The sequence below is a fragment of the Chanodichthys erythropterus genome, chromosome 6 (assembly GCF_024489055.1).
Source record: "Chanodichthys erythropterus isolate Z2021 chromosome 6, ASM2448905v1, whole genome shotgun sequence".
Classification (NCBI taxonomy): Eukaryota; Metazoa; Chordata; class Actinopteri; order Cypriniformes; family Xenocyprididae; genus Chanodichthys; species Chanodichthys erythropterus.
Genome location: NC_090226.1, coordinates 4,992,041 through 5,010,602, shown reverse-complemented (window position 1 = coordinate 5,010,602; position 18,562 = coordinate 4,992,041). Strand labels below are relative to the sequence as shown.

The 18,562-nt window shown below is 36.9% G+C and overlaps 1 protein-coding gene across 4 annotated transcripts in view; it reads right to left on the bottom strand.

Moving 5' to 3' along the window:
* The window catches only part of slc41a1 (solute carrier family 41 member 1), a 37,562-nt gene extending 19,000 nt beyond the window's left edge, over nt 1-18,562 (bottom strand). For 2 of the 4 annotated variants that reach the window (XM_067387796.1, XM_067387800.1), the window contains exons 1-5: nt 18,411-18,562; nt 16,659-16,821; nt 16,110-16,582; nt 10,102-10,209; nt 113-184 (exon numbers count right to left, since the gene is read on the bottom strand). In XM_067387796.1, coding sequence (XP_067243897.1) covers nt 113-184; nt 10,102-10,209; nt 16,110-16,574 — 645 coding nt within the window. In that variant the 5' untranslated portion in view covers nt 16,575-16,582; nt 16,659-16,821; nt 18,411-18,562. Of the gene's footprint in view, nt 1-112; nt 185-10,101; nt 10,210-16,109; nt 16,822-18,397 lie in introns of all 4 variants that reach the window. The other 2 variants (XM_067387798.1, XM_067387797.1) reach the window with 2 other exon arrangements.

The window sequence follows — 18,562 nt, the reverse complement described above, 5'->3', positions numbered from 1 at the left end:
TTCATAGTCAGATTTGCCAAATAATCAGTTTGTCTGAACAAAGCCTTTGGAAACTGAAGAATTGGCATGTACATTAGACAAACAGGATTGATATTTTTAGAAGGTCTCCAACCTGAATTAGTGCGAGGTTTCCCATGATCATTTTCCACATATCCTTGGCTGTATCCATTTGTCCAATATTAGCCTGGTGAGAGGGGGGAAGAGAGAACACAGGAAGTCCATTTACAAATGTTCCCATTATAGTTTAACCACTGCACTTTCCTCTGAGCGTGTCTGCAACACGGATCTCGCTTAAGAGTTTACATGCTGTTTTATATCTTCAGTCAGATTCAACATCCCAAAAAACATAACCTAAAGATAACCTTCTAAAAAACAACTGAAAAACCATTAACCAACAAGATTTTTGCGCTTACATTTTCTAAAGAAGTTGGCCTAAATTTGTTCAGAATCTAGATATTTTTTCAAGGGATTTTTTTGGCAAAAATTGTAATCTTATGGCTTAGAAAAGCTGCAAGATTCAAGGAATCATTCATGTCCGTAGCGCAAGCGGTGGAGACCTTGTTGCATGCTAAAACTAAATACTTTGGGTTACGGGTTCAGAACAAAAACCTTAGCAAGCGCCACTAATAGAAACATTGTTAAACATTTCATGATCCAATCAAATCCCAATGGATAAAACAAAGCCATTATTTCCTGTTAGATATTCTGTTTCACTCTGAAATATATGAAACAAAGCAAAAGCTATTTATGTTGTCTTTAAGGACCACAAAAAAACTAATAGTCCTGATGCCATCATCATTAAACTGTGATCTTTCCATGTAAATAAAACAATGAAACATGGCAGGAAATGTACATTTTGCTGGTGTTTAGGCGCTTTCGGCCCAGCTTCCACTAGAACAAACACTGGTCAGTTCACAAGACAAAAGAGGGTTTGATGAGATGGACAGATGCATCTTATCCTCCTCTCCCTACTTATCTCATCTCTCTCAGCGCAGACACTAATGTCAAGTGGCTCCGGCCCTAAAGAGGGTCTCTCTATCATGGGGGGACGCCTTTCCCAACCTGGACCCACTCAAATGGGCCAAAACTACCAGCCTGAAGAGAATCATTGTGTCTTAAGAAACATAAAACCCCCTGAAAACAAAATATTGTGTGGCTTGTACTTCATGCCTACTATCTCTGAGTGCATCTACTCATAACATTTGATGTACATCGTAATAAAACCATCTAAAACCCAGCACACAATAACATATAACTCAAGGGCTATTGCAATAGATACTAGCTTACTACTTACTGAATAATACGCAGTATATAATATATACACTGTGAATTCAGATTGACTGGGACACTTTTTCCCAGTCATTTCAATGGTAAAAGATGTCCCAATCAACCTAAATTCACCCTATACAGTATATATCAGGGCTATAATCTTTTAATTATTACCTTTTAATAAACAAAATTAGAGTAAAAATGTCTTAACGGTTTAAAAAGCATGATAAATCAGGTTTATTTGTTAACCTGTGAATGGAAGGTGAATTCAAGTGCATTTCAATGTGGAATACAGTAGATACAGTACATTTTAGCTAAATGTAATATGGTTATCTTTTCCATGCATATGGAAAATTTGCATACTGTGCACAGAATTAATATTGCATATATCGTATAATATGGTATTTCAAAAAAAAAAAAAAGCTATTTAAAATGGACAAACCCTTTGATATGTTCTGCCCCAACTTCCTATTTCAATTGGAAGTATATCACTGCATGATGTCTGAAAATTCACAGCTAGGCAGGCAATTTCTTAAATGCAAATCTAGTACAGCAGCCCAACACACAAATGTGAAGGAACCAGTGCACTTTCCTAAATGAGACAGGAAGTAGAATAGCCCAAGTACGTGGGCAGAATGCATTTCACAGAGGCTGACAGCCCAGCAGTCTCTTTTAGACATTCAGTGCACCTCACTGTAGCCTTTCATTATGTTTCAAAAGAGCTGTAGCACTTCTGAGCTTCCTGTGAACTCCACCACTTCACTGCTTTAAAAAACTCAATTACACACTGCATGACAAAATAAACCAGATTTTTTACATATTCTGAAAAAAAAAAAAAAAGCAAGCGCTTCGTGCCATTACAAAAGTCGCTGCCACAATGCAAGGGTGTTGTTGGTGGTTGCCAGGAGCAGGATGTTTCTTTTGCCATTGCTAAGGTGTTTTGAGTGGTTTTTCACATGTTGATGCTAGGCTGTCTTCCAGGCCAAAAACAGCTCACCACTCGAGTCAATCCTTCAATTTAAGGCAACATTGCAACCTTTTTTTATAATTAGTATGTTTGCCTTTTTCCCTGTTTTAACTCTTTCCCTGCCATTCCGGCTTTCCATGTTTTCACTGTTATATGGTAGGGGCCGCTATTATTCATCAGTACAAAATCTCTGGATCCAATAACAAGTGAAGAAGGAGAAACGAGTGATAGAAGCATTGCTTACACACATGTCAGCTAATGCAATCATTAAACAGCATATAAACCTGCCGAACGTTACCAATGTTGAGACCATGAAGAGGTACAGGACTGTGCAAGCTTTGGGCGTGTTGATGGACTCGATCAACTATGTTATGATAATCGTTCTGAATCCGATCCGGACTTATGCTTCCTATTGGAAATTTGATAATTCCCACTTCTGTAGTCATGATTCAGAGTTCATTGCATTCAAGTTTTGAAATGGGATGGCGTTCATGTGCTATTTTTACCTAGGAAACTCATATTTACAATAATGTGCATGTACATGTGCATGTGAAGAAGCGTAAGTCTTTGACAAAAACGTGATTTTCTCAGCTTTTTGTTCAAAATGTTGCTTTTTTTCAATTAAATTTACCCACATTCAAGAATAAAATGTTTTTTGTTGTTGTTGTTTAAAAGCAGAGGCTCTGTTCTTTCTTTTGATAAACTGTATGTTATAAAATAATGTGAAAATGATCAAAAATGCTGGCGCTGGCTGGCAAAAAAAAAAAAAAAAAAACACTCGTGGGGAAAAAGTTCAAAATGCATTTAAAATAAAATTTACTGGAAGACAAGACAAATCTGTATTTTTGTGCAGTGTACCTACTTTTGGGATGTTTTATTGGCGAAAGACCATTTTTTTGGAACAAACTTCACTATATTCAGTTAAATAAATACATTTGTTATATTTAAGTATAATATATAATAAATTATTAATGATAATAATATTCAAATAAAGTGTATCTTATTCTAGGACACTTTTACTGGGAAACACTGACAAAACCAATAAATGAATAAATAAATAAATATCTGTTGATTATAAATATTAAATTAATATTAAAATTAATTCATATTAATTTATTATTATTAATAATAACAATAATATTCAAATATTATTAATAATATATATTTATTTATTTTATAAATATTACATTAATATTAAAATTTATTAATATTAGATTATTATAATAATAATATTAAATCATCATCATCATCATAATAATAATAATTTTCAAATAAATGTATCTCATTCTAGGAAATTTTTATTGGAAAACACTGGCAATATAACTATTATTTTTGGGATGTTTGATTGCCCAACAGACAAAAGAAAAATAATAGCAAACCTCTCCTCAATAAGCTGCACAATCTGAGGCAGGATGTCTTACGTGCCGAGGTTCTGAGGGTTCAGGGTTTGTTCACGTCACCCTATGTGCAACCTATAGTAATAAAATGGCCACTAAAAGCCTCATTCTGCGTGTCTACAAATCATTGTATTCTGTTCAGTGTTCACCAGGCGGAAAAACATCAATTCCTGCAATCTGATTTCTGTTCTGACTCAAACTACAATAACAGCAAATTAGCATCACTACTATATTACAAATATCCTGTGCAACAGGATGAGGCAGGCAGGAGGCTGTTAGTGGGGCGGTTGTAGCCCATGTTTAAGTGAAGTGAATGTATGTATGTATGTGTGTGTGTGTGTGTGTGTATGTATGTTTGTGTGTACAGGGGCTCCATGAGGCAAAAGGAAGGAGCTCTTGAGTCGATGCCAACCGCCTGCTGCTCACTGAGGTGACCCCACTCCGGCGGTCATGCCGATTCTTCCGCAGTGCGTCCTGCCTTGTTTAGAGCTCACACACACAAACGCACGCACACAGCATGAGCGGGAAAAACAGAGCTGGCTCGACTACTTCCACTGCTGATGTAATGTTAATAAAATAGTTCACCCGAAAATTAAAACACTGTCATTGTTTACTCCTCCTCATGACTTCATTTGTTCCACTGAACACAAAATAATGTGCTGCTTTTCCAGGGAATTACAATGAATAGAGACAAAAATAAGCAAATAAGCAAAGCATGATTTGTAAGTGAATCATTCAGGGTAGTGTTTCCCAAAAGCATCGTAAACTTAAGTTGATCGTAGCTCCATTGGTTTCAATGGAGCTACGATCAACTTAAGCTTACGATGCTTTTGGGAAACGCTGCCCAGATTGGTTTTGTGAACCATAATAAAAGATTGATAAATAATAATAATCTGAATATGAATAAAGGGCTTCGCCAGAGGTAAATAATTCACACAAAGTCATACTTTTATGATAGTACTTTTTCTTGGTGCAAGTGCAAAAAAACTGGAAATCTGCCCAATATCTGCCTTTTGTGCTTCACAGAAAGAAAAATAAAAGAAAATAATACATGATTTTCATTTTTTGGTGAACTATTCCTTTAACAGCCTGCCGCTTACTGATAAGTGGGGGTCCAAGTGATGACGATAAGCTCTACGCAAATCATTCTAAGCAAAACATGGTGGTGGTCACGCGCACAGCACTTCTACAAGCCGATAAACCACGCAATTCTGAAGCAGACAAGGGAGGAACCTCTGGCAGAGGCAGCGACTGGAGCCACGTAGCATTTATTCTGGTTTTTAGTCCACAAGCTCAGATAAAATTACTTATGGCAGAAAGCCAGATTAGGTGCTCTGTACTGTGAAAACCAGATATATGTTTATGTGACCGTTAACATTTTGACAAACAAGTTGTCAAGCAAGCACAGGGTTTACAGGATGTAATATTTAATAGGATAAAGAGCTAACACCCTGACTTGATATTACTGGAACACTGTATATAAGGCGGTTAGTCACCTTCCAGGCATTGTGGAATGACACGAGACAAACAACACCATCATTATATAATTAACTACCTAATATAAAAACTAGCTAGAATCAGAAGCACACAAAGAGTCACCTGTTTTAATCCAGCCTCTTTCTGTAAAAATGAGCAGTAAAAAAAATCTCACAAGATCTTCCATTAAACATCAAACGAAGTTAAACATTTACTTTGTGGTAAAGCTGTGCCATAGCACATTGAGCCATGGTGCTCATACACATTGACCATTTCCTCTTTTTTTTTTTTTACTTGCTCACAAAAGCTGCATTTATTTGATCAAAAAAATACAGTAAAAATAGTAATATTGTGAAATAATATTACAATTTTAAATAACTGTTTTTCTATTTGAATATATGTTAAAATGTAATTTATTCCTGTGATGCAAAGCTGAATTTGCAGCATCATTATTCCAGTCTTCAGTGTCACATGAAATCATCAGAAATCATTCTATTATGCTGATCTGCTGCTCAAGAAACATTATTAATAGTTATATAGTTATTAATAGTTATATGTATATATATATAGTTATATAAACATTATTATTAGTCTAATTAATATCTATATTGAAAACAGTTCTGCAGCTTAATATTGTTTATGAAAACCTTGATGCATTTTTTTTCAGGATTCTTCAGAATGAACAGAAAGTTCAAATCTTTTGTTGTTGAATACAAATCTTTTGTTAGATTACACAGATCTAGTTACTGTCACTTTGGATCAATTTAATGCATCCTTGCTGAATAAAAGTATTAATTCCTTTATACTTAAATACCTAATTTAGCAAATATACACATTTAAAAATGTCTTCCAGGAAAATGGGCCAAAAATATTGATGACATTATATTGTCTTTTAAAGGATTAGTTCATTGCAGAATTCAAATTTCCAGATAATTTACTGTCATCCAAGATGTTAATGTCTTTCTTTCTTCAGTCGAAAAGAAATTAAGGTTTTTAAGGAAAACATTCCAGGATTTTTCTCCATATAGTGGACTTCAATGGGCACCAACAGGTTGAAGGTCCAAATGTCAAGTTTCACTGCAGCTTCAAAGGGCTCTACATGATCCCAGTCGAAGAATAAGGGTCTTATCTAGTGAAAGTAATTTCTGATAAAAATGCACGTCCATGTCTTCATGCATTATGTAATCCTGTTGGAAAGGTTGGAAAGGCTGAAGTACCGCAGTAGGGCTAATTCTCATTTTCAACTCCAACTTCAAAATTGTCTGACATCGTTGTTTTACCTTTTTTCATAAAGGCCGTTTGACTTAGGGCCTGTTGACACTTGGTCACATCATGCGTTTTCTCTGATTGGATAGCTATCTGATTTATCAAAATGATTCCATTTACACTTGGCCACATATATGTGTCTCTGCAAAACGGATATAAATCCGATTTTCAATTCCTGCGCTATATGCAGATTTAATGGAGTTTATGTCACCAAATGCAACAGATATGAGCTGCATTTTATTGACCATCATCTAATTTAAAAAAAGATGATTGTATTTTGAGCATCTGCGACTTACTTACAGTTTGATTTGCGGCAGTTTGTGCGTCAGTTTGCTGAAGAGATACTCAGCTGCTCATCTGCAGTGATGCGTGATGCAGTAGTGCTGTCATATCTGGCTATAACATGTTATTTAGCCTATAACATGCTCTCACATGTTTGTTTTTTTTAGTATTTTTGGGAGGAGTAAAATTTACATATGTGGTTTCAACAACCAGATGCATTTAGACTTGTTCAATTTTCAGTGGAATGCATCCCAGACCACCTCTTGAAGTGCTTTGAGCGATCGGATTGAAATCCCTCTCGAATGCGTTTTGGAGGGCATTTAGACCTGGTCTTTCTACGATCGGATAGCTTTTACGATAGAAAAGGCATGAAGTGACCAAGTGTAAACAGGCAGTCTTTGCATATTCACTTTGTAAACACTTGCTTGGTACTTCTGCCTACGTCACGCGTGACCTTTCCAACATGATTACGTAATGCGTGCGGATCGCAGAGCTAGTGCATTTGTGGTTAAAAAGTACATAATTCTTTTTTTTTTTTTTATAGAAAATGACCGATCAACCCTTATTCCTCGTCTGGGATCATGTAGAGCCCTTTGAAGCTGCACTGAAACTGACATTTGGACCTTCAGTCCACTATATGGAGAAAAATTCTGGAATGTTTTCCTCAAAAACCTTAATTTCTTTTCGACTGAAAAAAGAAAGACATAAACATCTTGGATGACATGGGGGTGAGTAAATTATCAGGAAATTTTAATTCAGAAGTGAAATAATCATTTAAACTTTGTCCAATAAAAAGCTTGGAAGCATAAGAATGTCACAGAGTACAAGTAGCAAAGCACCATAGCTATGTAAAAGCACAAGTCCACTGACGTGTCTCATCCCAGCTTTCTGCTGGAATAGTAAATACATCGACACAGGACAGAAAATTTGACAAACCATTTCATGGGCTCTCAATATAGATCAAGTTTTTAATCCCTCCAAAAAAGTCCCAAGTAAGGCAGAGCAACAATCCACACTAACTTGGAACAAGAGGAGTCTTTTTCAAAGGCAAGAAATGAAAAATGTGGTCATGTGGGTCTAATTCACGCTATGAAAGAAGTTCAATCTTTTCTGAAGTACTGTAAGAGCATTAAAAACCAACAGTACTGTTAATCTGCTGATAATTAGCAGTGGCCTCTGAGAAACAGCATAACGCAGCGAAGCACTTAGTGTAGATTTGCAGCACACAGACGACCTCAGGACTGCGGGGTCAGCGCTTTCTGTGTGCCTGTGAATCACTTTATTCCTGCCAAAGGCAGATTCACTTTTTCTGAGCGTGGGTCTGCACCTAATTTAAAGTGTTTAACAAGTACAGGTATTTAATTAGGATTTAAAGAAATAGCTCATCCAAAAATGAACAATTTCACATCATTTACTTACTCCCCATTCCTACACAACATTATTTTCTTAAAGCGGAGCTCAGTAAGATTTGCGAAGCTCCCCCTACAGGTTCCTTCAGTGAATCACACTGTTGTAAATACTCCAAGCGCAGCTCTGGACTACAACGACGACTACAACGCTCACCAGCGCAGTAGTTTTGCAAATACAGTACAAGAAATCTCGATGGAGGTGGGTAATTTTCGAAATTGTCTTATAAAGTCATAATATATACATTGTTTTTGAATTAGCGTAAAGCATTTTGTCACTCTAGCGTGAGCGTGAACATGAGGCGAGATTGTGTCGGGTCGGCGCAGCTCAACTTGCAAGTGCTGTTTTTTCGCGTAGACGCCAAACACACCACTACAAGTCAATTAATCATCATAAGGACTTAGAAAACTATTTATGAAGGTAAAAAAGTTACTTAGTTCTGCTTTAATCTAATAATAGGACATGAATGATGAAAAATGTCATTTTGGGATGACTTTTTAAATCGTTTGCTCTCACATGTAATTAAACGGAAAACAATGTCATCCGACAGCGTGCCAACACTGCTCCCAGATTTAATCAGCTAACATGGGTGTTATGATTAAACATGTAATCTTGTGGCAAGCGCTCACAGAACCACAGCCCAAAAGTATGTCTGGCTATGCCACAAACTGCCATATCCGAGTCTAGCCGAGACACATCGAGCGTAGGAGTACAGAGTGCAAGTAGGGGAAGTGTACTGTCATGTGCTTAACAGGATTAAAATGATGTTAATTTGACCATAGTGTCCTACATGATGTCCCATTGAGCTCTGAGAGAATGGGGCAGACGGCCCAAGTTATTACCCTACTTTTAACATACTTCAGTGAAGGACAATGAAGCTTTGTGCAAATGTTTAATAGTGGATAACTGACCTCTCATGTTGTTGCTTACAGACATACAGTCAAACACAAATGAGTAAACAAACTCGATTTTGACATATTATGAAGAAAATGTACACAACCATTCAAAAGTTTGGAAATGTTTTAGAAAAAAGTATTTTATGCTCACCAAGGCTGCATTTATTTGATCAAAAATACAGTAAAAACTGTAATATTGTGAAATTTTAGTGTAAAATTGTCTATTTTAATAAATTAAAAAATGTGATTTATTCCTGTGATCAAAGCTGAATTTGTCTTCAGTGTCACATGATCCTTCAGAAATAATTCTAATAAGCTGATTTGCTGCTCAAGAAACATTTTTTTTTTATTATTATCAATGTTGAAAATAGTTGTGCTGCTTAATATTTTTGTGAAAACCATGACGCATTGTTTCAGGATTCTTTGAATGGTAGTGTAAGTGTAAAATGCAATTGTTTGCCCATACAAAACTCATCGCCTTGATTCTGTGGTGACTGCCAGGGCATTGTTATGCAGTTTCTAAGGTGTTTTCGGTGTAAGTAAGCAACAATGTAGTAAGCATCCTAGCAACCCCACAGCAATTGCCTCTGCACCGTGTCATGGAGATGAGTTTTTGTAAGGCAAGTCAAAAGTTCAAGAAATTTTTATCATCTAATCACTTAGAAAAGTAACAGCACAACAATCCTTCATAAATGCAATTGCCCTCAAACTATATTTCAGCCAACGGCTCGTTATCAAAATATTCAAACCCCTGTTACGCCAATATTTTCCTTCAAATGAGAATATAGTTTTGACAGCAGCAGGAAATAGTTCTTCAGGATTTCAGATGAGGTTACATGAAACTCAAACACACCTCTGAAAGCTGCACAAAGGCTAAAGTAAACATTAGTCACCATGCAGACAAAAGAAAGAAAACCACATGTCATGAAATTGCATCATGAAATTCAAATGAGATCATCTCAGTGATATGACCATGAATAAATAATCAGGCATACATACAGTTTTTTGATCAGTATTCCGTTCAAAGTCTTAATTTTATAGGCCCTGTCTTTTGCTGACCTAACAATACATAAGCTATTTTTCAACAACAACAAAAAAAGGTTCAATCATGCCCATATCAATATTATACTAAAGGACTTACCGCGGTAGAAAGTCTGGACGCCAGGGTCATCTCCAAGTTCCCCTTCAGGCCCAGGAGAGCAGGCACCAGGATAAAGACTTCAGTCACCTCTGTGAATACCGTCCAATGCTATTGAGAAAGAGACACTTTTTAATTTTAAGCATCACTAAACACAACACCTAGAGATCTTCTGTAAGCCATGCTGTAACTGAAGCTGAGAAGAAGACTCGGTCTTCTCTCTCTTAAGGGCTCCAGACTGCGCCCAAATTGTTGCATTTTGTGACCTTTTTCCTGCCGGTGCGACTAAATTTCATTAGAGGTCGCACTGGTCCCATCACCATGTTGCCCAACTGATAAGAGCTGCCATTTCTGTTGCATATGAAAACATCAAACGGCAAACTAAACGAAAGCGGAACGATACCGTGCTTCTTGTTCTTCACAGACCGTTTATCAGCTCAGACCAATAATTAGTGCAGCAGGAGCTCAGAACAGGTTTCTTTGATCATGAGACACTGGGAGATCCAGTGAGAATGCGTTTGAATTCGCTGCAGTTTTAATAACATCAATGCGAGACCTAGTGAGAAGCATTCAAGTTTGATGCAGAATTCTCTGTCGTGAACCATATCAGTTCAAACAGGGCTGACGTGGAAACCAGGAGAAACAACTCAAACAAAGAAGGCTTTTCAGTCCATAAATCACCAATATTCACTATGGATAGTAATGCTAACTGTAACCATAGTCTAATGTTTTTACATTATTCATTTTAAGGTTTGTATAACCTTTTGAGAGGAAATTCAAGCACATTTCAAGGACTTTCTAGTGGTTCACACAACTTTTCCAGGCTTTCAATGCTTTAAAAATGAAAAATTGCATTGCAGATGGATTTAAGGTATGCCACTAAACTTTCTGATTTGGCTCCTAAAATTTTCCAGTAAGGGGCTACAGTAAAAGAGACCTGCTCTTGATCATGAGCTGTACTATTGATATATTTTTTATATATAAATATATACAGTATATATATGATGACATAATATATTTACTCCGATTAATGAGTAGATTAATAGTATAGATAATACTCAGACCCAGTAATCCCATGTCTCCAATGTTCTCTCAGCCAAGATACCAAAAGATCTCAATATGAATAGCCTGTTGATCTTGTTTTATGTTTATATAATTTTATGTGGATATAATTTTTAAATAGGGAAATCCAAGCCTGCAAAATAATCATAAAAACGAACATGAAAAAGGTTTGTGATAAGATTTTGTATCGTGATCCTGCCTGAAAAAAATTGTTATGATATTTTTGCATAATAAGAACTAATTCACAAGTTATAGCTCTGCATTCTAACTGTGTCAAAAATTGACTTGTTTGTGTCCATTTGCATTTTTCTAAGGAAATTTAGAAAAAAGTTTCGAGAGAGTAGATACAGAAAACTTCTATCTCCTGAGATATGAAAAAACGACCATGAAATCATCCTCTGTGGAGATAAGACCCTAAAAAACAAACACTGTTCCATTTATAACTAAGTTTCCAAAGGGAAAAGCTCTGATAACACTGAACTTATCATCTGCCAATGTGAAATTCAGGCCAATTTTAGGTCTATTGACGCCTTCGTCTATTTGAATCTCTTCCAAACGGCCAACTTGAGACGTCTGAAGTTGATGACTCTGGTAACTGGCAGGCTGTTTTTTTTCCATTAGGCTGCAGTGACTTAGATGCAATGCAGCAGCAGGCAGTATAGATCAATACATAGAAGGAGTGCTTATCTTTAGACCCAATCCCACTGGTGCACAGCAATTACAGGCCTGACACTGACTAGCTAAATCAATTCTAGCAGCATCTCGTCAGCACATGGAGAGAGTGAGAAAGTGCGGCGGGCACTGCTAACGTAACGTTCGAGAAAAAGCAAATGGTAAACATAACAAAACAACACAAAATCTTCCACAAATAGCAGCAAAAAGAAGTAGTTGAGGAGTTTGAGCAGTGCAGCTTCCAGTGGGCGGGTTTTAATGGCCGTTTCTTTTTCCTTGAGACTTTGGCAGTGCAGGGGCCACTTTTAAAAAAGGACGAACATCAATTGGGAGCTGGCGCCCAGCCACTTTGTCTCCGGTTCCCTTTGACTGAATCTCCTCTACTCTGTCTATCTCCCTCCCCCAGTACAGTGTTGTCTTCAGGGAACAGAGCAGTCCTGGCCAATGCCTCCATGTGCCTCCAAGGGTTCTGCGAACTTGACGCACAGCAGTGCAGGCATGCAACTGGAGGGGGGGCTCGGATTGCAGGATTGTGTAATGTTGGCTGGCAACGCTCCTCGGTTCCAGCACCTTAGTTTCCAAGGCTCAGCGTATAAGGTCACAGAGGAATTCTGAAGACGCACTACCAACCTGGGTTGTGTTTAACACCGGTGAACCTGCAGTGATCTACTGTATGTGCACAAGTCATCAATAGTGCTGCAGCTTATACTTCACCCAAAAAAATCATTTAAAATCATTTAATCACTCTCATGTTCCAAATCAACGTGTTGCTCCAAATAAACATTCATAAATGAATGTTACCACTATAAAGAACCTTTTAGAAAGGTTCCATGGATGTTAATGGATCTTTATGAAACCACAGATTCCAATAAAAACCTTTATTTTTAAAAGTGTCATTTGACTTTCTCTCTTCTGAACACAAAAGAAGATATTTTAAAGAACACTGAGGTCGACTGACTTTCATTGTATGGAAAAATACTGAGACATTTTTCAAAATATCTTCTTTTGTGTTCTGCAGAAGAAAAAAACATGAGGGTGAGTAAAATACTGATGATTTTAAAATTATCCCTTTAATAATCTGGGAATTGTCTGGAAAATTAGTGATTAGTGCTTAACCATCGCACAACAGCTGGTTGCTCAGGGTATTGTGGGTTGCTTACTACCTGAAAACAAAACAAGCAATGAATATGGTTAAGGCCCTTCAATTTAAGTCGATGGGACATTTTTGCCAGGTTTGTTTGTCCATCAGGGAAAAATTATAAGTCTCCTAACCTAGAAAAGTAAAATCAACAAGCCATGTAATATGAGGTATCATTTACTGAGTGTCCGTAGCCCAAACTGTGTTGTTATTGTTAACTAAAACTATTATCTAAACTGAAATATATATATATATATATATATATATAACTTAAAAAAGAAAACTGAAAATATAAAATTCAAAGCTTGTTCAAATTACTAATAAATACCTAAATACCTATCAATTAATAATACTGCAAAAAAAAAATTGGGACGAACTACACATCAAAGATGAATAAAGATAAATATTTAAGGGATTTGAAACCACACCTAAACCAGGGATGTCCAGTCGGAACTAGGACGGTAGATCTCCAGGAACAGGATTGGGCATCCCTACCCTAAATCCTAAGTAATATTGACACTACCCTTGGCAACACCACTAAATAATCACATAAAATCTCACATGTTAATTGTTTAAAGAAATACGATGATTTATGTGTGTTTGTCAAACAGAACAAGACATTATTTTGATCTTTGAGACACTAGGAGAGAAAGGAGGCACAATTTTTTAGCACCTGTTCCTGACCGCCGTTACTCTACAGGACATCTGGTGCCAAAACCAGTCAACTGCATTGTTCAAATATTAAATTGAAATCTATTATATAATCTCAGCTCACGGAAGGTTATGACAGGACAGGTTACGCTTGTCTGTCTGGCACTGAATTATGTCAAAATGAGATGACGGTGAATGTGGTAAACCTTAACTGGCTTCCTGTCAGGCCTTAATGTTTAGTCTGTCGCACTTGTGGTAAAAATAGTTATTCACACATTCAAACTTCAGCACAAACAGGTCTGACTAGAGGTTTTCTAGCACAATACATTCCACATCAGCAGGCTAAAAGGCGAAATCACCAGGTCGGCTGAAAAACAAGTTTCCACGCTAGACTACAGAGGGTGTGGAGCTGTGGTCTGTATAATGTAGTGAACTAAAACCTCATGGCTTCTACAATGCTGCATGTGAACAACAACTAGTAAACTCTCTTCCACACAATTGGTTATAAAATGTCTTACGCCAATCCACAGGTCAACACCCTTTCCTCAGAAAACAACAATAAGCAATTAAACAATCGCTCTTTGGATTTCAAATATGTGATTTCTATCTTTCACTGAGGAAACTGAGGAAGTGAGGTAAGTATTACATGGAACAACACGCCTCTTCAGAGATTCTATAGAACCCGCAATGTTTCTGAAAACCCCCACATGGTTAACCATTCTTGCATCTACCCGGAGTAAAACGGAAATTTGTATGACCATCTTTAGAGTATCGCATTTTCAGTAGTAATACAGATTACCTGCCAAAAGAGCACTGTGAATTTAGAGCAGCCAAAAGTTATTTCAGTAAACAATTTTCAAAAAACATGCAAAGTGATTTGACTGCCACTAAAACACTGCTTACTGCACTAATGTAGATTAAGATCTTGGGAGAGAGCATCTGTCTACCAAAGAAACAATTACTTAAACGGCATCACGGGATAAACATTCTTCTTTAAAATCTGTTTTTGTACTTTGAATAAAAATACACTGGAAACGCACAGAGCGACCTATACGGTTTCAAAGAGAGGACTGCTGACTTTATCTTTATTAGATTGACCTTAAAAAAAATATACATCCTGTCAGCAGGGATGTACTTTTTATTTTTAAACAGAACAACCATAAAAACACAACTGTTTTCAGAAGTCAACTGCAAATCAATCAGTCATTCTATCTATCATTAGAGTGGCCTCACTGCTGAAAATAGACTCTATTAGTTCTCAACTCTGTAGATTTCAATTATTTATACACCTTACACATCCTCCACGTGATAATCAACACCAATTCACCCTTCCACGTGCTGTTGGGGAAAAGGGAAACCCTTAGCATAGAGCAGCACATGTTCACTGCTTATTTGGAAAAAACCTGTTGCAAGCAACAAGCATCTGAAGAGCGTTGGATATGCTCACTTGAAAAACCTCTGACTGATGGCTATCTGTCAATGGCATCACAAGCATGCAAAACCTCAGAATGAGTCACAATTAGTTTTAACATTTTGACATTTGTAAATGTCAGGCTTTGACATAGTGCTTCTATTCAATAAATAAGATAAATAATACTGAAAGTTTTTTTTTTTGATGAAATAATGTATTCCAGAACAGAATATTCTCATATAATATTACAATACTTTTTCCCCCACATATTTTTCACCAGAATCTTTTTTAATCATTTGAGATTTTTAAATTTATGCTTTTTAGGGCTGTTTAACGATTAATCGTGATGAATCATATCTGGAATAAAAGTTGGTGTTTACATAATATATGTGTGTGAACTATATATTTTGTATTTATAAACACATACATATACATGTATATATTTAAGAAAAATGCAAAATATAAAAAATCTCTCTCTCTCTCTCTCTCTCTCTCTCTCTCTCTCTCTATATATATATATATATATATATATATGTGTGTGTGGGTGTGTGTGTGTGTGTGTAAATATTTCTACACATATATGTAACCCTGGACCACAAGTTGCACGGGTATATTTGTAGCAATAGCCAACAATATATTGTATGAGTCAAAATTATAAATTTTTCTATTATGCCAAAAAATAATTAGGATATTAAGTAAAGAAATAAAAGATATTTTTGTTTCCTACTGAAAATATATAAAACATTTATTTTTGTGAGTGGATATGCATTAAGGACTTCATTTGGACAACTTTAAATGCAATTTTCTTAATATTTAGATTTTTTTGCACCCTCAGCTGTCTCTCGGCCAAATATTGTTCTATCCATACATTAATGGAAAACTTATTTATTATGCTTTCAGATGATGTATAAATCTTAATTTCAAAAAATTGACCCCAATGACTGGTTTTGTGGTCCAAGGTCACATATTATGTAAAAACAAACTTATTTTGTATGCGATTAATCGCGATTAATGATTAAACAGCCCTATTTATCTCCAAAATGTACATTAAATGCAAGGAAATTGGGTTTTACTCACCTGAACAATGTCCAGAACCATGCCAGCTGCAACTGTCCCAAACCCTGCCAGCAGGAAAGGGAACAAAACCTGGAGTCCAATAGAGAAGGACGTTTCCTTCAGTGGAGCCGGCGGCACCGGGCTTTGGTCCGTACTAGTGTCATCGCTCTCATTGCTTTGGCTGGCGTTCTCCAGAAGCGCGTCCTCTTCCCTCTGGCCTTTCGCGTTGGCCCGACAGTCGAGGACTACCATGTCCGGCCGCTCGTTCTCCTGATCGCCGCGGTCCGGTAAGGAGGTCACCTCTGTGAGTTCGTACTCCCCGGGAGTCTGGGGCACCTCCTCGGGGTTGTCCGGTAGTATTACCGGATGGACAGACCCATTGGAGTGGTGGTACGCCGGCGGCGCTCCCTCCTTCTTCATCTCTATCCTTTCCGTCCCGGTGGACATGTCGGACAGTTTGTCTTGATCTTTCGACCAGAGTACCATGCGGAGGCCTTAGGATGAAAAGTGTCAATTAAGAAGAAATTAAGAAGCTTGAAGGTCTTACTTGAGTTTAGATCAGCCGTTCACCTGATCTCTGGAGATTTATCCCATTAAAGACGGCTGGTGCTGATGAATGAGTCTACAGGTCGAGGAAGAGAGGCAGGTGCGTTCCCCGTCTCCAGGCTTGTGTAAGATCCTGCCTGAACTTGGGTAGCATGCAAATTATGTTCCCCATTCAAAGCAAATTTTCCTTTAAGACATAACAACAGAAAGCCACAAGTTAGTCTGTGTGCAAAAAGAATCCAAGTGAAATATTCTTCACAAAAGAGACAAAGCGGATGTCCCGTAAGTGCAAAATGTCACAAAAATGAACGTCCAATGCGTGTGTCTCTTGAAGGCACTTGGCTAAAACTTTCCAACCAGCTCTGGGCAGTTGGAGGGCTGGATGTGTCTCACTTTACACCACGTGGTAAATTGGTTTTTGAAATGTATTTAAAGGTCTCTGGAGTCAGGATACTGTTACAACTCACTGAAATGTCCGATAAGGTCGACTTGTCACCTGCCAAAGGGAATTGCATCTTATATAATATAAGCTCTTAAAAGTTCTACTTTCTTCAATTAGGTTCAGAAATCCCTGTACAATTTAAGACAGATATACTGCATCTATATCAACCAACTAATTCATAAACTTATGTTTAATTGCTGCCTTAATTTGAAATTAAATGTGAGTGAATATCTTTTTTCTACTTTGAATTTAATGCCTTAAGAAAATCAAGCTAAAATTCTGATAGATAGATAGATAGATAGATAGATAGATAGATAGATAGATAGATAGATAGATAGATAGATAGATAGATAGATAGATAGATAGATAGATAGATATCAAAACCTACAGCGACATTAGAAAACATTTAAAAACCTGCTTCGTTACGCAGTTTCGATGAAAACATGACGGCACTCATTTTCTACCTGACGTAAAAACTTCATAAACTGCCTATGACGAAACTTTCTGGGCGATTCTTGAGAGAAAGCACCTAGAAACGTCTTTTCGGCACGGTAGAAAGCAGAGAGTATACGAGCCAACAACAATTTGCTCATTACCTCCGCACTGAAACAAAATCCCTACTTAGTAGTCCGATCAAATCCAGCGCTGCATGGGACGACGTAAATTAACATGGCTCGGTGGTACTTCGCATCAACACCTCGTTCGTATATCTTTCAGTAAAGAAAGTCCATTCCATTTGTTTAAGGCTTATTTTAAACTTTATACCAATTGGAACAAAGTGGCAAAAACAGTTGCTACTTTTTTTCTTTCTTTGTTTTTTTTTTTTTTTTTTTTAGGGCAAAACAATACAAACTTGTGTAACAGTAGCCTATCTGGCACTTATAAAGGTTTCTAATGTGGTTCTGTCGAGCACTTGAGAGTTCAGCAAGAAACCCAAGTAAAGTGGGTGTATAAGGTTCTTGAGCTACAATGCAGTTTCATTTGAAATAAACAAAAAGTTCTCTAAAAAGTACTATGGGTGGTCTGAGGTTTACAGATGTCTTTCTGAAGATAAACTATAGAATAAAGTTAGAATAAACTTTAGAATAAACTGTCAAAGATCTAAAATCTGTTTATTTTCTGATTGGAATCTTCACAATTAGAATTTTAATGGTTTAAAATGTAAAATTCTAAATATTTTACACACCCAGTGTATATTAGAACACGAGTTAATTTATGGTTTTGAATAGAATAGAGCTTTGGCAGTGTGCAACAAATTACATTTAAACAGATTTATTTGTCATAACAATATAGTATTAAAAGATGCCGGTAAATTAGTCACCTCAGGTCCCTACCTTGAAATGAAGACGATGCGGACCTGCTGTCATTCTCCTGTCATTCAGGCGGATCTCGTGCCCTTATCTATGGTTATGGAGCCGGACTGAGATTAATCAGTAACCTCTCGACTGAGGCTGTCAACTCCGATCCGTTACATTGTTCCATTTGA